General features: G+C 41.5%; 1 protein-coding gene across 1 annotated transcript in view; it reads left to right on the top strand.

Moving 5' to 3' along the window:
- LOC124776034 (division abnormally delayed protein-like) overlaps positions 1-21,673 on the top strand; it is a 1,005,302-nt gene extending 983,629 nt beyond the window's left edge. Inside the window, exons 6-8 of the mRNA XM_047250874.1 lie at positions 11,592-11,718; positions 16,715-16,871; positions 19,987-21,673. Coding sequence (XP_047106830.1) covers positions 11,592-11,718; positions 16,715-16,871; positions 19,987-20,165 — 463 coding nt within the window. The 3' untranslated portion in view covers positions 20,166-21,673. The remainder of the gene's footprint in view (positions 1-11,591; positions 11,719-16,714; positions 16,872-19,986) is intronic.
- Positions 21,674-22,002: the final 329 nt, after the last annotated feature.

Here is a 22,002-nt window from a genome sequence, read left to right as displayed (position 1 = left end):
ACACCCAAGCCGCACTGTCCATGACTGCAGCGCCTAAAAGCTTGGCGCAAATTGAGACGCGTATAACGCGTGCGGTGCGACGCAGCGCAGCGCGCATTTTTGTAACTTCACAAGTTCAAATGGGACCGCGCAAATTGCGAGGCGACGCGACGCGACTGGGACGCGACACGCGCCTGCGCCAGGTCGCGCGGCGAATCTGTTAAATTACTTTACTTCCGCTGGTCAGCGGAAGCAATGCGCCGATGGACACGCTGTGCACAGCAACTGCGCGGCCGCGCCAGCTGGCACGGCTGGGCGGTGGGCGGGCGTGGCTTTCACTGGCTGGCTTACAGACGCAGCTAATGCCGCACGTCTGCGCTCCGACACGTCATTTGTCGGCCCTCTTAAACCCTCCTTTGCGAGTGCCCCAGTTTGTCCTCCGTCTGGGTTGCTCGGTGCCCCGGTCACCCATCGCAATGGCCAAGGGCGTTGAGTCAGCAAGTCAAATTTGCACGGTTTCCGACTCCTCCAAGAACGTTTTACTGTCGCACCCACTTCACCATCCTCCGTCTACGTGCTGCGGCGAACCGCACGGTCCCAAAGCGCTGCAGTCATGGACAGTGCGCCTGATGCCAGCGGAGGTTCGAGTCCTCCCTCGGGCATGGGTGTGTGTGTTTGTCCTTAGGCTAATTTAGATTGAGTAGTGTGTAAGCTTCGGGGCTGATGACCTTAGCAGTTAAGTCCCATAAGATTTCACACGCATTTTTTTCATCTCGACTGCTAGTGATACGAGGCCGTTGGGATCCAGCACGGCGTTCCGTATTACCCTCTTGAACCCACCGATTCCATATTCTGCTAACAGTCATTGGATATCGACCAACGCGAGCAGCCATGTCGCGATACGATAAACCGCAATCGCTATAGGATACGATCCGACCTTTATCAAAGTCGGAAACGTAATGGTACGCAATTCTCCTCCTTACACGAGGCATCACAACAACGTTTCACCAGGCAACGCCGGTCAACTGCTGTTTGTGTATGAGAAATCGGTTGGAAACTTTCCTCATGTCAGCATGTTGTAGGTGTCGCCACCGGCGCCAACCTTGTGTGAATGCTCTGAAAAGCTAATCATTTGCATATCACACCATCTTCTTCGTGTCGGTTAAATTTCGCGTCTGTAGCACGTCATCTTCGTGGTGCAGCAATTTTAATGGCCAGTAGTGTAGTTTCAGTTGTGGCCACCAAGTGTATATCTGGCGCTGCACATTGTTTGTGTGGCGGCATGGGACCCACGCCGTCATTTCACAAGACTTAAAGTAACTTAACGGTATGGATATCGAGAAGAGAGGCCGTGCGTTGTTGCTGAACGTGGCTCTACCCGTCATTCGATCCCTGCAAAACCCTACATTTCAGCAGGCGAATACACGACCGCATGTTGCAGGTCCTGTACGGGCCTTTCTGGATACAGAAAATGTTCGACTGCTGCCCTGGCCAGCACATTCTCCAGATCTCTCACCAACTGAAAACGTCTGGTCAATGGTGGCCGAGCAACTGGCTCGTCACAATACGCCAGTCACTTCTCTTGATGAACTGTGATATCGTGTTGAAGCTGCATGGGCAGCTGTACCTGTACACGCTCTGTTTGACTCAATGCCCAGGCGTATCAAGGCCGTTATTACGGCCAGAGGTAGTTGTTCTGGGTACTGATCTCTCACGATCTATGCACCCAAATTGCGTGAAAATGTAATCACATGTCAGTTCTGTCCAATGGATACCCGTTTATCATCTGCATATCTTCTTGGTGTATCAATTTTAATGGCCAGTAGTGTAATTTGTTTTCCAGCGTAAATCGATTCCACGTTAACGCTTTAACATGTCTACCAAGTTTCACTGGCGTACGACCCCTGTGCGTAGCTTGACAACCCGGGACAAACACCACTGCGTTCAAAAGTTTCATCTCCTTTTCACGCTACCACTCATGTCATTATCCATCGATAATACCGACGTCATGAGTGGGAAACCTGACTAAGTCTGACGACCGTTGACTCGGCGCCAGTTATTTATGCGAGATGCCACACACGCGGCGGCAGCTGGCAGCCTGAGTGAGCCCTGCACACTTTTGCCGCATCGTTCCACGCGGTGCTGCGAAAGCCAGGCGCGCACGGAGGCAGGCAGGCAGCTGTGCCCGGGAGTATTTAGCGTGTGATGATATTGTAGCGCGGGGTTAATGCCTGCTAACCTCGTTACGCCGGACGCCCCGCCCAGTTAGCCAGAGTCGCTCCCCTTCTCACGGTCGGCGTCCGCCGCGAGTGCCGCTGGACTTGTTTATTATGCGCGCATGTTTGCGTCCGTGCCGGCTCGTACTATACGTTTGTGAGCGGGCTTTTCGCTATCAATTTGGGTACGCAACTACCACTCTCTCTGTGTGTGACTGTATAATGCGTTAACTTGCTACACCGTTCATTACTGTCGAAGCACCAAAATTCGTGCGTCAGCTCTCCGAGCACGTGTTTCCCTTCGCAGTACTATTTCTGTGTGCCGTTTTGTGCGTACCCCTCGTCAACATCTTTACCCGGCAAGCCATTGTACGTTTGTGGAGGAGAATACATCTCGTATACTACCATCTTCCCCCCCCCCCCCTAATCTGTTCCGTTTGCTAATGGAGCGTGGGGAGAATGATTGTCAATAAACCTCCGCAAGAACTCCAATTTCATTGATCTTTTCGCGAGACGTAATACTTTAGCAGATGTTTCCCGGAACGTACGATCGTTGAATTTCAACAGCAATCCTCAGCGTATGCGTAACGCCTCCAGACCGTATTTGAAATAGAGAAATCCAAATCTCTGCTACGTTCAATTTATTTAGTGCTTTGTTGTTCGGTTTGCCATAGGCCTAAATGTTTTTGGCGGCGTAAGCTTATCCGTTGTCTATATTGACACCATCAATAAATTTTTCAACATAGAGTTTGCGTTTTTATCGACGTCAAAAACAGCTAGACCTAAGTACCGGGTGATCAAAAAGTCAGTATAATGTGAAAACTTAATAAACCACGGAATAATGTAGATAGAGAGGTAAAAATTGACACACGTGCTTGGAATGACATGTGGTTTTATAAGAACAAAAAAAAAAAAACAAAGTTCACTAAGTATCCAACAGATGCGCGTCCGGGATTAGCCGAGCGGTCTTAGGCGCTGCAGTCATGGACTGTGCGGCTGGTCCCGGCGGAGGTCCGAGTCGTCGGCCGTGGTGGCCGAGCGGTTCTAGGCACTTCAGTCCGGAACCGCGCGACTGCTACGGTCGCAGGTTCGAATCCTGCCTCGAGCATGGATGTGTGTGATGTCCTTAGGTTAGTTAGGTTTAAGTAGTTCTAAGTTCTAGGGGACTGATGACCTCAGATGTTAAGTCCCATAGTGCTCAGAGCCATTTTTTGAGGTCCGAGTCCTCCCTCGGGCATGGTTGTGTGTGTTTGTCCGTAGGATAATTTAGGTTAAGTAGTGTGTAAGCTTATGGACTGATGGCCTTAACAGTTCAGTCCCATAAGATTTCACACACATTTGAACATTTGAGATGCGCGTCGTTTGGTGATGATCGTGTGCTCAGCCGCCGCTTTCGTCATGCTTGGCCTCCCAGATCCCAAGACCTCAGTCAGTGCGATTATTGGCTTTGGCGTAACCTGACGTCGCACGTGTATCGTGATCGACCGACATTTCTAGGGATGCTGAAAGACAACATCCGACGCCAATGCCTCACCATAACTCCGGACATGCTTTACAGTGCTGTTCACAACATTATTCCTCGACTACAGCTATTGTTGAAGAATGGTGGTGGACATATTGAGCATTTCCTGTAAAGAACATCATCTTTGCTTTGTCTTACTTTTTTATGCTAATTATTGCTATTCTGATCAGATGAAGCGCCATCTGTCGGACATTTTTTGAACTTTTGTATTTTTTTGATTCTAATAAAACCCCATGTCATTCCAAGCATGTGTGTCAATTTGTACCTCTCTATCTACATTATTCCGTGATTTATTCAGTTTTCAAATTTATACTGACTTTTTGATCACCCGGTACTTTCGTTTAAACATCGAATATTGTCAGTAGTAACTCAATTACGTAAGTAATTGACTTACGTAGTAATAGTAAGTCAATTACGTAAGTATCGAAACAAAGGTTAATGAAATCAAGAATTATTCTCAGCCAACTAGAAAATGGCACTGTAGCCGAAATGGGCCTATCGCAAACCAAACAATAAAGCTCTAAATACTTTAAAAATAGCAACAATTTGGATTTCTCCATTTATAATGCCTCTGCGACAACACAAACATCTCTACTGTTAGCGCCTGTAGCTGGAGACGGTTGAGCAATCCGTAACGCTCTCACACCGACTAAACGATCCCGTGACGAAACGCGCCGCTCTTCGTTGCATCTGCCCTATCTCATCTATTAATCCAATCTGGTAACGGTCCCAGACTGATGAACAGTACTTAAAGATCGGCCGAACGAATGTCTTTTTAAGCCACTTCTTTCGTGGATGTATTTCGTTTCCTTAAATTTTCCCAATGAATCTCAGCCCGGTATCGATTTTTCCTACAGTTTGCATTATGTGGTCATTACATAGGTCGCTCTAGATGTAGCTCCCAGGTACTTTACGTTAGTTACTATTACCAGTCACTTGTCCGCAATAGTGCAAACCGCGCGATCGCTGCGGTCGCAGGTTCGAATCCTGCCTCGGGCATGGATGTGTGTGATGTCCTTAGGTTAGTTAGGTTTAAGTAGCTCTAAGTTCTAGGGGACTGATGATCTCAGATGTTAAGCCCCATACTGCTCAGAGCCGTCTTCGTGCATTTATTCGCAACACATTTATTTGCTTTGAGAGTCAACTACTAGCTCCTGCATCAATCGTCGATCCTGTACATGTCTTCCTGCATTTCGCCACAGCCCTCTGGCGTTGTAACACCCCAGTACACAACAGCATCGTCCGCAAATAGCCTCATGCAGTCTCCGACGTTAGTCAGAGGACAATTAATGTATATTGTAAATAGCAGCTCCGTTCTCCTGAAATTAAATTCATATCTGTCAATTTTGTTACGTTAAGAAAGGTGTGTTGATTTCTATCAGCAGTTGGAACAGAAAGCAGAAAATTCTTCGATAAACGAAGTCCAGGGTTAATTTAAGAAACGTCTTGCAAAATATCTGTTTCTTTCCGATTTGACACAATTATTGATCACGCAACTGTATTTCTTCTATTATAATTGTCATTATCGATATAGGTACACGGAAAAAAATATTAGTCGTCTCATTAAAAGAGCACGCTAGTCGCTTTGTAATGTTTTATACAGTGTAGAAATGGTACCAGGAGGTCACCACTAAGAAAAGTCGTGCCAGTTGAAACGTTCCCTTTCATTTCGTGTATTCAGATATTCCAATGAAAGCTTCTCAATAACCGACATTACATAGTATTGCGAAGAATAGTGAGCTTCGCGTAATTTAAAAATCGCGACGAGAAAGGGTGGCCCAAAGTTGGAGAGATCCAGCACCACGATAATGCGTGTCCACACGTCACCAAGGTCACACAAAGTGTAACGACCAAGTTCAGATGGCAGCAGCTTGAGCATCCGCTGGTAGTACTTTTGAACAAAGATTTCAAATACATCCGCAGTGTTGTTTCGCACGTTTTTGTTTGAGCACCCCATGTGTCAATTTTACTGTCATAGATGCATGGTACAAAGTGTGTGTGTAGTGTATGTACCATCTGAGGAAGATGTTCATACATTCGTCTCACAAACTGGAGCGTCCACCACTTTGTATCAAGCGTTGACGCTAGTATTTGAAAATAAAAAAGTGTCGTTATTGGTAACTTACGTAATCAGTACTACATTCTTACTAAATAGTGACACTAGTAAAGATCTCTTAAAAATAATGCAGTTTCGTGACCGAAACACAAATGAACGTTTTGTTTTTACCCCTCAGAAAATTTCATTTTCCCCCTCAGAGAGTACTTACCCCCAAGTCGAAAACCACCGCTCTAAGGGTGACTGATCAGGGGAACGGAAGGCTAGTCAAGGCTCCAAGGCTCCACACACTGCTCAAGACGTTTGTCACGTGAACTGAATTGTGGGGTCTTGCATTGTCTTGCTGAAACATGCCATTTGCAACCCCGGTCATGGAAGGTATGACAACAAGATTTACCTTTCGTAACACGAAATGGCTAGCATTAAGCCTCCTACAACAGGTACTAAATCACTCCTCATGCCATATCCAGTAGCTCCCCACGTCATGATTCCAGGAACTGAAGAGGTAAAGGGCCGAAGTGGCCGTGCGGTTAAAGGCGCTGCAGTCTGGAACCGCAAGACCGCTACGGTCGCAGGTTCGAATCCTGCCTCGGGCATGGATGTTTGTGATGTCCTTGGGTTAGTTAGGTTTCACTAGTTCTAAGTTCTAGGGGACTAATGACCTCAGCAGTTGAGTCCCATAGTGCTCAGAGCCATTTTTTCGAAGAGGTAAGGGACAAGAGAATCGCTGCTTCCTGTCACCCTCCACCAGGTCGTCTACGGACACGTGGCTTCGATCTTACCGCCACAAAAAGATGCGAGACTCATCGGTGAGCACCACAGAATGCCACTCAGAGTCCCAATTGACCCAGGTTCTAGACCGCACAAGTCCCTGTGGTACGGAGTGAGCGGTAAATGATTCTTGGCAACTCGAGATCTCAATCCAGCTTCGAGTAATCTTTACACTGCATGTCTGAATGAACAGATACTATTGGCTATAGACATCGGTCCGAAATTACTTCGAAATGAATTCGCTGAATGCGAATAACTTGGCTTCAGCTGTGTTAGGTATAATTGTATTACCCGCTGGTGACATATGAAAATTTTTGTCGGACTGGCACTCGAAACTGGATTTTCCGCTTATCGCGATTGCTGACCTTAACTATTTTATGCAATGGTAGGCTAAGGTGACCGTCCGCGATAAGCGGACAATCCAGGTTCAGGTCCCGGTCTAGAACACATTTTGGTATGTCGCCAGTAGGTAGTACATCTATACCGCAGCTGAAGCAAGTTAGTCGCATTCAGCGAATTAATTTGGAAGTGATTCCAGTAACCTGTTCCCGACTGTTCGTGGCAGCATTCTGGCTGTGATCTCTACCAAGAGTTCAGCTGTAGTGATCAGCCTATTCGTCAGAGCCAGTCGAAAACTACTACGATGTTCTCGTTGTGCAGTCCCTCTGGAAAGACTCACGCCTAGTCCTCTTGCCACGCTGTTGTCGTAAGTCTCTCTCCTCGCCTGCAGTTGACTGTCTGTTCCGTGTGTCGGAATGAGAGAGACCCCCCCCTCCCCCCCAGTCCCCCATCCGACCCCCCCCCCCCCTCCATCTCGCACCGAACGAGATAGTGTGCGAGATGGCACAGTGGTTAGCACACTGCACTCAATTCGGGAGGACTGCTGGTCAAACCAGCGTCCGGCACCGGCCGAAGTGGCCGAGCGGTTCTAGGCGCTTAAGTCTGGAACCGCGCGACTGCTACGGTCGCAGGTTCGAATCCTGCCTCGGGCATGGATGTGTGTGATTAGCTAGGTTTAAGTAGTTCTAAGTTCTAGGGGACTGATGACCTCAGAAGTTAAGTCCCATAGTGCTCAGAGCCTTTTGAACCTACTCCAATGGGACCGATGACCTCACTGTTTGATCCCCTCAACCAGATTAACCAACCAATCTATCTCGTGCCAATGATGCGACCTTTATCAAAGTCTGTAAGGTGGCGCTAAGCTGTAAGAGCACGTCTTCTGGGCATGTTGCATTGCAACCTCCGCCTAAAAAGTTCCAGCAACTTTATACGCACCTAATAGTTGCCACGTATTCACACCGTTCTTCACTTTAGGAACTGATTTTTCTTTACTGAAAATAAGCTCGCATTAGAGTGAAATTTTAATCAACGTTTCTTACAGGCATGCAAATACTGAAGCAAAGACTACTAAAATTCTCCGTCGTGAGAGCTTGCATTTATCAAAAATATTGTATTACCAGATTGGCACCGTTTGGTCATGCTATTCATAGAGTAATACTTCCCATTTGTGGCATCGCAGCACATTCGCCCAGCCAGTGAGCTGTCATCAGCGTGGTATATGCAACAGCACAAACCTCACAGCCTCTTTCTAAAAACAGCTGGACTTTCCTGCAGGGCAGGAGACAGCCAGAGTTTTCGCGGCTGAAACATTAATAACCTGCAGGTGTGGGTGGGGAGGGGTGGAGAGAGGGGGAGGGGAGGTGGACGGTCCCCTCCTCGCGGCCCTGTTACTCTTCATTAGAGCTGCCGCCTCGAAGCCGGCACCGGAGACCAGCTGCGCGCTGCAGCGACCTCACCGCAGCCATTCTGCCTCATTTTAATGAGAGTGTCTCTCTTCTGCCAAGCGCTCTGTTTTCACTAGCAGCTCCTCGCCTACTGCGGTCCGCTGAAAATGGCGATGAAGAGCTTTCGTTTACCTATTCTGTCCTCTTCTGTGACCAGATGGAGTAGCTCAGAAGTGAACTGGTAAGCTCACCGAACCAAATACTCCTCGCTTTGGAGTGCTGTAGACGGTCTAGAACTAATATCCTGATCCTTCACCGCTGACAAATTATGGCAGTGAAATGTGTGTGTGTGTGTGCACACCACTCAGTTTTCTATGACCAGCGCATCAAGATGGGTAGACATGGGGACCTGACAGAAAGGAGCTATCGTGTTTGCCATGTGCAAATGTCCATGCCATGAACGAAGTTGCCGTTTTTGTTGGTGTATCAGTGCCGACTGTCCAGCGTATACCACAAACAGCTATGAAACACAGGTTAAGAGGACAGGCCGTAAAACGGATTGTAACCGACAGGGACCGCAGACGAGTGAGTCATCTTGAGAATGACAGATGGTTTCAAACCCAACAGGAATTGCTGCCGTCTGTTAATGCAGGTCCATCTCAGTCAGTTTCTGAGCCAACATTGTGAAGGGAACTGTACGCTGGAGACATCTGGAATCGGGTACCTCACAAAAGGCCATCGTTCACAGCATCATATAAAAGCTGCAAGTCTTCACTGGGCCAAACAACACAGAAAATGGACTATATCTGACTGGGGACTTGTAACGTGGTTCGACGAGTCACAGTGTTGCTGGTTTTCAAATGATGCAAAGCATCAAGTGCACCATCAGTTCGTTGCAGTATTTAACCCACTGCATGTTTTTCGTGCTATGACTAGCGACAGCTCATTCAGGTTATTCCGAGCATGAACCAGGATGTTCATTTCTGCACTAGCAATGAAAAAGTATCATTCCCTTTCCTCTTAAATTCATGAAGAGTATAATGTGGACACGTCCAGCTTTCAACACGAAAACAAATGTGTATGCATGGCTGCTCACATACATTCCTGTTTCGATGAACACTGGTGCACCCCATTGCACCTCGACTGGATCGACAAATCACCTTATCTTAATCCCATATCAAATATTTTTTTCATAATACGGGGCCATAGTCATAATATATTTCTTTAAAGTCAGTACCGCCATTAGACTGTTGTTTATTTGCAGTGTTACATGTACACTTACACGATCATGATTTCGGCTTCAAAGTGCCATTATCAAGTGTTTTAAGTGGCTGTATAACACTTAAAACACTTGATAATGGCTCTTTGAAGCCAAAATCATGATCGTGTAAGTGTAAATGTAACACTGCAAATAAACAACAGACTAATGGCGGTACTGACTTTAAAGACCCATATCAAATGTCTGGGACTATCTGCAAAAAATTGTTCAAATGGCTCTGAGCACTATGGGACTTAACATCTGAGGTCATCAGTCCCCTAGACTTAGAACTACTTAAACCTAACTAGCCTAAGGACATCACACACATCCATGCCCGAGGCAGGATTCGAACCTACGACCGTAGCGGTCGTGCGATTCCAGACTGAAGCACCTAGAACTGCTCGGCCACACCAGCCGGCGACTATCTGCAACAGACGGTGAAATTTAGCAATCAGTATCCCTGTAATTTGCTACGTATAGCCAATCTAATCACCAGTGAGTGGCTTGGGCTGGGATATGGCATACCTGGAAATTTGTGGAAACTCTTCTTCACCAAACAAAGGTCTTTATCGAGGATAGAGGCCTGTGTGATATTTCCTATGGGAGACCAATTTTCTGTGCAGTATACCTAGTTTGTTTCATTTTCCTTGAACATCGAGAGCTTGTCTTAAAATCTGTTTCCATGACTCTGCTTCTGAAATTTTTGCATCCAGTTTTCTTCAATTCCAAATACAACTGGTCTATTGGTCATTCACCACCTCATACACCAGTATCTTCTAGAGTATGGGAAGTGGACGTGTTCCCTCTGGTGTTATGCTGCCGCAGCCTGTTCAGGCTGCCGGCCGGAGTGGCCGAGCGGTTCTAGGCGCTACAGTCTGGAGCCACGCAACCGCTACAGTCGCAGGTTCAAATCCTGCCTCGGGCATGGATGTGTGTGATGTCCTTAGGTTAGTTAGGTTTAAGTAGTTCTAAGTTCTAGGGGACTGATGACCTCAGCAAAAAATGGTTCAAATGGGTCTGAGCACTATGGGACTTAACATCTGTGGTCATCAGTCCCTGACCTCAGCAGTTAAGTCCCATAGTGCTCAGAGCCATTTGAACTTGAACCTGTTCAGGCATATGAGCTACATCATTTGGCCATTGCTGTCTGTTATCTTCGTTTTCAGGCAATGATTGGTTGTTCCGTCACCCCATAAAGTATTTGCTTATTCTTCATCACCAGTCATTTATATTTCACACAAAGCCAAGGGTTCCTTTTAAAATTAATACTTTCTCATTGTCTCCATTTGTGGCATTGCAGACCTACATTAGATTAGATACGCAGCTCACCCTGTTGAATCACAGTGATGAGATTCTCGAATATGTGGAACTTGCCAGAAAAATAAAAGTACGTATCTACATTCTGCTACTATATTCACACTCTGCAAACTGCCATTAAACATATGGTTGCTGGAAGCTACTCACCATTGCTTCACATACTATGGTTTCTAGCTCTTTCATTCACACATGGTGTACAGAAAGGAGGTTAGTTTCGATGTGTCTGTGTGCACTGTAATTTGTGTAATCTTATCTCTGTAGTGCCTATGGGATATGTTATACACTATCTAATCAAAGTTATTTGGTCTTCTGTTGGCGGACATTAATATGGGGTGTGTCAACCCTTCACCTTTACGACGACTGTGCAAATGGCATACTGTGTAACAATACAGTCATGAACATAAATTGAAAATCCTGTCCTTTATCGTTCAGTACACTAGTTTTAGTCCTATAAGATCTGGCATGGCATCCTATATTCTTTTTTCCCCTCACACTTTAGTGAAAAATTAAGGTAAAGTTGGTAATTTAAGATGAACCTATGGTTTAGCACATCAGGCAGACCATATTTTTCTTGCAGTTTAAATTATCCCATGAATGACTTTTTGTCAGTTGTCAATAATATTCACATGTTTCATGAAGTATTGATGAAATTAAAAAATATTTCTCTCTGTGGGTACATATATTACTAATTCATCTGTTACTTTTTTGGTTGTTGACCTAAGTCTTCTTTGTTTATTTTGGTTAACAGGTACACAAAAACTGTGGTGGCTTCAAGTGTGACTGCACAGAAGTATAACCCTGAACTGACATGGACTCCATACAACCCCGATGCACGAATTGCCGAGCTCAGTGACAAACTGAGGCATATAAAGCAGGTATTGTTTTTTTTTCCATCAAGTTGAACAGTCCACTTACTTTCCATGTAGATATACATATGATTTAAAAAGCTGCTGAATTGTTCCGATAAAACATATTACCTTTTTGATCAAAATGTACAAACACTGTAAAATCATTTAGCCTCATGCATTTTCATGTGCTTTAACCTCCATAGTTAAAAGTTGTCAAACTTCTCATTTTAGTCCCATTTTATTTGTACTTTGAATTCAACCTGTGATAGAAAAATATTTACAGATCATATTCAATCTGACACAATTTTCAGAGCTATCCTAGTTCTAACATGAAAACTGATTCATCTGCAAATGTTTCAGATACCTCTGTTCTCTGTATATTTGCCTGTGCTGACTTTTATGTATTTGGCTAAACTGTTGGTCAGAGAACTCCCTTCTACACACAAAGTACAAATCTCCATTAATTTCATCTGTACAATAATTTGTGTCTTAGTATACTAGCACAAGATTGCATTGACAACTGCTGTGCCAATACAGCCATTGTAGAGTTTTTTTGTTCAGTAAGGACTTCCTAGTTAATTTATTCCTGCAGCTGTCCTCGCTTTTAATTTAACATAATAGCATGATTTACTAAATTTAATGTAAATGAAGGGTTGCTCGTGCAACAACACAATGAAAGAAGGAAGAGAAGTAAAAAGTTCACTTACAGATACAAATTGGTTGGAAAATGAGTCATTTACCTCAATATTCATGTACTTTTATTCCAATGTAGAGTTCTTTAGCTTTGCCAAGTTTCTGATAAGACGTCTTGTACCTTCAGTGCAAATTTAAGATTCAGCACTTTTTTGCCAGGTCACTCTGAGGACATTTTTGCCGCATATTGTATACTGACCCCATCTCAAACTCCTCTTGCAAGCTGTCATCACATGGATCAGCAATTAATTCGCATTTTGACATGTAGATATCACCAGTGGATGAACCAATTTGAATTTATTTTATATATATTGAATAAGTATTAACTCACAAAACATAATTTTGGGCATCTAAGTAATCTGAACATAACTACCACATATTAATGCTGGAATTTTAATGTCAGTTGTCTCTCTTGGTAATGAAACATTAATTAAATAATAATATTAACATAGGCTATAGAAGTTTCACAATAGTAATAATGATTTATGTTATGCTAATTAATTAACAACAAACAGTTTATTTCATTATCGTCCTCACACCAAATCATTCATCTTGCACATATAGTAGAAAATTTCACATATTGCTCCTTCTTTTGTAATATTTATGGAATATTCCTCCAATACGTGGAGGAATTTTAATTACTGATAAACTGAAGATTCAGTTCAAGGTTAATGAGGACAAGGCAGTTCAGGTTATCTACATACAGAAAAAAATACTTTCTTTCTTTCTTTCACTGGTGCCATGTCCTGCGCTGACACAGGGTCAGCATTGTTAGGAACAGATTTGGCAAGGTTAGTGGAAAGGGGTGGGCCAGATGCCCTTCCTGTCGCCACCGCGTACCCCCTGGGATGGAATTAGTGTACCCTGCTGTCTGTGTCGAGTGTAATTAATGGAATAGTGTGAGCGTGTTCAGATGTCTGCAAGTCATGTAACTAAGGCAGAATATGGGGACTGGCCCAGCATTCACCCAGCGGGATGTGGAAAACCACCTAAAAACCACATCCAGGCTGGCCGGCACACCGACCGCTGATGGTAATCCACCAGTCGGATTTGATCCGAGGCCGGTGAACCTACCCGAGTCCAGGAAGCAGCACATTAGCGCTCTTGGCTAACCTAGTGGGTATACAAAAAAACACTAGCTGCCATTCATCTCACCAACTACAAATTTTGTCTGTGTCATTTTGTGTCTTCCTACACTCACTCAACTCTGACACCTCCACCACTGCATCATCAGCAAACAACAGCAGATTGCTGCCTGCCCTGTCTGCCAAATCATTTATGTATATAGAGAACAATAGCAATCCTATCACACTTCACTGTGGCACTCCTGATGATACCATTGCATCTGATGAACACTCTCCGTCAAGACAACATGCTGGGTTCTATTACTTCAGAAGTCTTCAAGCCAGTTACATACCTGTGAACTTATTCCAAATGCTCGTACCTTCATTGCCAGCCTACAATGGGGCACCATGTCAAATCCTTTCCAGAAATCTAGAAATATGGAAGCTGCCTGTTGCCGTTCATCCTGTTTGCAGCATATCATGTGAGTAAATGGCAAGCTGAGTTTCACATGACTGAAGATTTCTAAAACCATGGTGAATCATGGACATAAGCTTCTCAGTCTCAAGAAAGTTTATTATATTTGAACTGAGAATGTTCAATGACTCTCCAGCAAACCAAAGCTAGGGATATTGGAGTGTAATTTTGCAGGTCCATTCTTTTACCCTTCTTACATGCAGGAGTCACCTGTGCTTTTTTCCTGTCACTTGGGACTCTGCATTGGGTGAGAGATTCAAAATAAATGCAAGCTAGGTGAGGCGCCAATGCCATAGAGTACTTTTTATAAAACCAATTGAGATTCAATCTGAAGCTGGTGACTTACTTGCTTTCAAATCTTTCAGTTGTCTCTATATGCCAGGGATGCTTGTTACTATTTCATCCATATGTTTGTATGATTCTCCTGTGTGAACGATTCCTTGAACATGAAATTTAAAACTTCAGCTTCTGTTCTGCTATCTTCAACTGCCTCACCAGACTGATCAACTAGGGACTGAACGGAAGCATTAGACCCACAATATCACGAATCCAGCATGCAGTAAATGTCATACTGTAATGAAGTGGCATGCTTGTATGGGTTACTGATCAGCATTTCAGTGCATCCACCAAAAGCAGGCAGCAGTAACATTGTCTATAGCCAATTTACAAGGAAAGATTAAACAATGAGTTTCTCATTCAGAAATTGCATTTGGATCTTGCTTATTTGTGAAAAGTCAGTGTTATGCCTAGAGAAGGGGTAGCATCTACCACCACGTTCCAACTTGATTGCAGCAGGTTTGAGCCTATCAATATTGTAGCTCTTAGTTCTGAGATACTGCTACTTATTTTGGTTGGGATCTCATGACTGTCAGGGAAATGTAAAACTGATAGGCTCAGAAAGACTATACACAAATACCAATATCACAGAATGGAAAACCAGTCTCTGTAGGCCTTGATTCTGTTGCATTCTAATTTTGACACTTACTGGTAGATGTTCCTCCTCCTTACATCAGGCATAATATGATCTTATCATAAACAAACAACATTCAAATGTGATTTCTGAGTGAGAAACCTGCTGTGTAATCTTTTCTTAGATACAAAAGAAAGGTTACATTACTCCTGCTTATTTGGTGCAGTTGCATGTAGCGTTCTCGTGCCAGTTTGACATTTCTTGCATCTAACCTTCACAGTGCCATAATTTTAATGGCCAGCCATCTCTGTTAATTTTCTTGTTTCAGTTTACTCAAAAGTTGGCACGAAATCTTGTGGCAAAATACCTGAATCTAGATATTTTAGTAACATTCAGCATGCTTGAAGACTTCACTTATTTTTGGAGAATTTTCTGCCTCATCCTTCATTTCTTACTGGTTCATTACATTATTTGATTACCTTACTCTCAGAACTAGACAAACAGTGAATAATTCCTTATCCTACTATCTACATCACATTACACTGAGGTGACAAAAGCCATGAAATACCTCATAATATCATTTCAGACCACCTTTTGACTGGTGTAGTGACATGGACTGAACAATTCATTGGAGGTTCCCTGCAGAAACATTGATCCATGCTGCCTCTATAGCCCTTAATAATTGCGAAAGTGCTGCCGGTGCAGGAGTTGATGCATGAACTGATCTCTCACCTACATCCTATAAATGTTCAATGGGTTTCATGTTGGCTAACTGGATGGCCAAGTCATTCACTCGAATTGTCAAGAATGTTCTTCAAACTAGTTGTGAACAATTGTGGCCTGGTGACATGGCGCATTGTCATTCATAAAAATTCCGTCACTGTTTGGGAATGTGATGTCCAGGAATGGCTGCAAATGGTCTCCACGTAGCTGAACATAACCATTTCCAGGCAATGATCCACGTAAACACAGCCCACACCATTATGGAGCCATCACCACAGTTTGCTCAGTGCCTTGTTGACAACCTAGGTCCATGGCTTTGTGGGATCTGTGCCACACTCAAATCCTACCATCAGCTAATATCAAGTGAAATCAGGACTCATTTAACCAGACCATGATTTCCAGTCATTTAGGGTCCAGCTGACGTGGTCATGAGCCCAGATGAAGATCTGCAGGCGTTGTCACGATGTTAACAACAGCAATCTGCTGCCATAGCCCACCGTGTCCTAATGGATACATTCATCATATGTTCCACATTGATTTCTGCAGTTATTTCACAAAGTGTTACTTGTCTGTTAGAACTGGCAACTCTACACAAATGCCACTGCTCTCTGTGATTAAGTTAAGTCCGTTGACCACTGTGTTGCTCATGGTGAGAGGTAATACCTGAAATGTGGTATTCCTGGCACTTTTGACACTGTGGACCTCTGAATTTCCTAATGATTGCCAAACTGAATGACCCATATGTCTAGCTCCAACTACCATTGCATTCAAAGTCTGTTAATTCCCATTTTATGGCCATAATCATGTTTGAAACCTTTTCACATGAATGACCTGAGTACAAGTGATAACTCCACCAATGCACTGTCCTTTTATACATCGTGTATGTGACACTGCTATCATCTGTATATGTATATGTTTCTATCCCATGGCTTTGTCATCTTACTGTACATAAATCTTTGTTGTGATTAGAGCTAAGACTGAGTAATTGCACTAGGCTGAGAACTGAAGATAAAAATAATTCAGGTAACAATAGGAGTCATGTGTTGTCTTTCCACCATACATCAGATTGATTACTCATCTTGAATACAATATCTGCATGCATGAAACAATTCATACTGGATACCTGCTTTCTTTGAGCTTACTTTTGTTTATTTGCAGGTTGTGGTAAGCCAATTGACAGAAACACCTCCAGCACTCTCCTTCACTCACTACGAAGAGGGAAGTGGAAGTGGACAGGAGCCAGGTGGAGGCTGGGATGCAGAACAAGATGGAGGATGGCGAGATGATGGCTCAGGTTCTGGAGACATACCAATTGGTGAGACCTGTTTCCTTTTCTTTCATAACTCATACCAAACAGGCTGCATTCTTTAAACTTCAAAAGAAGTTATTTGATCACGCAAAACATATAATTTTTTGGCCATTTTTGATTGTGTATATAATACAAAAAGTTTCATTACTGCAGCACTTATTATTGTGGTGCAAGAAGTTCCTCGGCTGTTGGAGCAATCATGAGCAACCACAAAAGATTTTTTTTAATAATTAAAGGAAAGCTTTTTGTAGATAGCAGCTATTTTCTCAAGACTTACAGTGATCAATAAATTTGAAAAAATATGTGCACTGACAATAAGTAGTGATGGAAATAGTACAAAATGAATGGCAGTGACACCACCTTTTAAAATAAATAAAAATAAATGTTAAATTAATGATTACACAAAGAACACTGGAGGTGGCTACTGCCTTATTTGCACATTGATAGTAGATATGTACTGAACCATAACTAATGTTTACAGTTACTGCAGTGTGATCCAGTATCATTCATCACTTTTCTATTGTAATGGATTCAGCACTGTAGTGTTTCCTGGAGACATAGTGTGATGTGTCACACCCAGATGAGAAGCATAAACCACTGATGTCATACTTTTCCAACCTTATCACTCCATTCAAAGGCTCGCTACTCTGACAAACATACATCATCATGTTGGAGCTTCATTCTGCTATTAATTAAGTTTCACACCTTCTCTTTGCAGAAACTGAACTGAAACTCTATTCATTTCTGTCCCTGGGCACCTTGTGAAAACCCAATACACTGTTAAGAACATACTTACCACTGTAAAGGCAGCTATCAACATTTATTTTCTTTTTTAGTTATTTTAACATCAACAATTAATTTTCAGTGTCAGATTAGTTACTGTAAGTTCAAATGAGATTCAGAAATAGTTACCCCCATGAATAACAAGGGTAATCAATGTCAAATTTCCATTATGTTCATATTGAAGCAAGAATTAATGGCATTAATGACATTGATGCCATAATCTCAACATGTTCTTAGTTGAAGATTATATTAATGAGTAAAAATACATCCTCAGGCATACTGCAAGGGTTAACTTTAAAGACACAAAGACAAAAAATGCCATTAGTTGAGATCCACTGACTGGATACAAAATGTTGTAACCCCCACTTCATGGCCAAGAAACACACTATTCTGAAACAACAGATTAAATTGTCCATTAGTCCACAAGACCAAACATTACTAGTTCTTGACTGAAATTAATGTAAGTACAAGTGTAAATACTTCATTGTGCACACCGTAACTACCAGTATGATAGTATGAATCATATTTTTTATTTTATGTATAGTTTCTGTAAAATAAAGAAATATAGTGTACCACAAATTGTTTGAAATCAGGAACTGGATATTACAAAAATTTCACATATTAATTAACTTGCACGTTTGTTACATCAGCAAAGGAGTTCGAATATCTTTGCAGCAGCCTCCACCTTACTGGGTTTAGTTTTCTTGAGGCATAAGTGTAACAGTCTTAAACTGATGTACACATTTCTTCTAGCTTTCATTAAAGTTTAATGAATGCCAAATAATTTTACAATCATACTCTCACTAAAATCGTACTGCACTGACCTGCCATGAACTGGATCTGATTTTGTGGACAGAGCCATCAACCTATAAATGTAGTTATAAAAATCGAGACCAGTCCACTTAATGTTTATATTACAATTATAATTACATTACACTTGTGCAAATTAATTACAGTACAATTTGGATGGAGTGCAACATAATGGTATATAATAAGGTGTGAAAACAGATTTGTTATCCGGAAACATTTTGGTTTCAGATTTACAAAATATTTTCCTTTACATTCCATATTTATCAAATTGTAAGTAAATACATAATTAGTTCTTCAGCTATGTGGCTAAAATTTTGTGTTATACACTGGATATATTCATACTGTATTCTTAGTTTTGTTGGGATATGATACTGTTTACATTCAAACAAACAAACTTTTACATAATTGAAAATAATGATAATGTTGTCTGTTTTTAAGAAGAACATTGTGATCAGTAGTTAACATGAAAGATTGAAGAAAGTCATGGGTCTGAATATTTTTTAGCGTAAAAAAATGTGGCTTGAGTAATATATGTAACATATTGCATACTTCGGTATGTAGTTCTAGGTCTGTTGCATTACAACATGTATTGCAATAATAATATTAATCATAGTTTGAAATAATTCTTATGGTGGTAGAAACCACAAGTACATCAAATAGAAGCATTCTACTGGAATTTTATGTCACTTCATGAAGTGCAGATAACAGGCTCATTAATCTAGTCATACAGTAAATTGGAAGGCATTGCAATCCCTATCTAAATGTATGTCTAATCCCATCGAGGTAAACAGCAGCAGTGGGTGTAGTTCACATCATAGAGGCAGAACCAGGTAATAGCAGCTGGTGAAGGAGAATCTGACAGTGAGCCAACCACTAGGTGGTCTTATAATGGGCTGCCATAGAATTTCATATGACCAGTCTGCCAGAGATATCATCATTAGACATGGGCAGTGCTACGCATATTGCCATGTTCATATCTTTCACTAGAATATCTGGTGAGGTTACCAAGCAAACATGATAAACCAGACTAAGAGCTTGAAAGAGCATGCCAGAAAATTAAAAACCACACTTAATGCACTGCATAATTGAGCTAAGTACACAAAAGGCAGGTGGAAATAATCTTACACAAATATCAATTGCAAGACTGCAGATATTTCGAAACTTTTAATTTTGAGCAGTTCTTTTTAATGAATGTTTTGTTCAGATTATTCTGCTTCTGAGATGAGTAAAAAATTGAAACCCTTATATCTGTTATTGATAAAGGCTGTTACCTTGGGTATGTTTGTTAAAGAAATAAGTCTGAATTGTATTTCATTTCATATTTTCATAAATTCAGTAATCTGTTGGCTACATTTAAATAAAACAATTGAAAAATTTTACGTAAACAAATGGAAAGGATAGATTGCTACTCAATAGTATTTGCTTCTTCATAACAATTTGTCCTATCCTCTCCATAATGTTGTTATTAGTCAATCCTGAATTTTCTGTTGTTTGATTTTACATAAACAAGTGTTATTTTTTGTCTTAGTAGGTGGAGGAGCAGGAGGAGTGGATACTAGTTCAACAGATCATGCAGTACATGTCTCACCAGGTGAAGGAAGAGATGAAAAGAAAGCTGATTCGGGAGCTGATACTGTATTCTCCTGCAGTCTTCTGCTCATTGTCTTCGGTGCAACAGCAGCAACATCATATATATATGATGGTTAGATGTGTCTGTATACCGATACTCCAGCTATCAAGAAGCCTGGGTTCCCATCAGTTCACACATCACCAACTCACATTCAGTTGTGACATCTTCTGAAAACACTGGTCAACTATTAAAACACTGACCATGTTACATTGTGTGAAATTAGTGTATGTACTGAATCATTGTGACTGAGAAAAAAATGCAGCCTGCACAGTGCAAGCTTATGATATAAAAGAGATTTATATATATTCATTATTTCTTCATATATTAACAAATTAATATCAACCAGTCTTTAAAATTATATTGTGGTTGCAATTGTTTGTTAATATATGAACATAATAAACATAGTTACACTATAAATGATGGCCAATATGGTTTCAAAAGATGTTTATTTTTGGTTCACAAATTATGTCTGTGCCCCTGCATCTAAACTTTTGTACTTAAACAGTACACTGTATTTGTGCACAACATAAAATGCTATTAGTTTTGTTTTTCACAAAATCATCTTTCTGACTATGAAAACTTAACATCATTTAAGGAGTTCTGAATCAGTACACCATTATCATTGTTAACATAAATTCCATTGTGAAGCTGAAACCGGACTGCTTCATTAGCACCTTGGCTTGGTGATGACTAGGCACTTTTATACACTCACTCAGTGAATAAATGAATTCAAACACAGCAGAAATCATTTTCACAGATCAACATACAGCACTAGCCCATCGTTGTTTAAGGGATGCTTCACAGCAACAGAATAAATAGTCAGCACATAAATGACAGCTCTCATAAAAGGCACAAGAGGCTGATGTTATCATGTAATACAGTGTTCAAAACAAAATAATGTTTTACAGTCATTGAAGGATTACAAAAATAGTATCATTCTGTTAGAGATATGTAAAAAATCATCACTAAATGCATTGACTCTGGAAGTGTCATTTTGGCACATGTTTTTGTATACCATTATGTAACTGCGTCAGAACAAAAAGATGAAAAGAATTTTCAATATTTTCAAGTGCTTTAATTACTCAATGTTTCATTCATAGATTTTGGCCATACATTTTGTCTTCAGAACTCTGCTTTCAATTTCCACCTTTCAGTGCATAGCTGACATTTCCATTTAGACACATGAATTTTCTTGGTTGATATAACATGAGACTAACATATCTAGGAAGAATGTTATTGTGTGTGGATGAGTGGTAGTGTGGTAAGTACTTGTGTATTCTAAAAATCACAGTTATGCAGTTATACAGTGAAGTTTCACTGTAAGTTTAAAACGGAACTGCATCACACAAATTGAAAGGCACAATTAAACTTGCTCATAATTTGGGGTACAAAATCCATAACAGTTGCACAGGGACAATCTTCTCTTGATTCTTTCACCCAGAACAGGCTGTCATATCTTCACCCTAATTATGTGAGCAGCAGAAGCTGTTTAAATTGTTTACATACTTACATAAGTTTACAGCATTGTGACATAAATCAAGGAGACAAAGTGACCCAAAAAAAAAAAAAAAACATGACCATGTTATGAATTATAGAGCTATTGATTTCTGAGTGTTTTTGTTTCCCTCCTGGGTAAATCACCGAACTTCTTTTTCTGTGTGTTGGTTATATAAATGTAGATGTTTAAGAGATAAAGTACTGACCCCTCTTATACATCTTGAAAATGATACTTCTACTCATGAAACCAATATTATTTTACACAAATGTGCAGATTCGATGAAAGAAAACAAACAAAAATTTTATGGAAAAATCTTGTGTTGTTGTCTTACATGCATTTCCTTACAAAAATATTGAGTGACATGGAACAGAATGGGCAATTAATCTCATTAAGTTGAGCGTTAAAATTTTAGTAGG

This window comes from Schistocerca piceifrons, chromosome 2 (genome assembly GCF_021461385.2).
Source record: "Schistocerca piceifrons isolate TAMUIC-IGC-003096 chromosome 2, iqSchPice1.1, whole genome shotgun sequence".
NCBI lineage: Eukaryota > Metazoa > Arthropoda > Insecta > Orthoptera > Acrididae > Schistocerca > Schistocerca piceifrons.
Note: the sequence above shows the minus strand (reverse complement) of the source record. Positions and strands in the feature narration are given on the sequence as shown.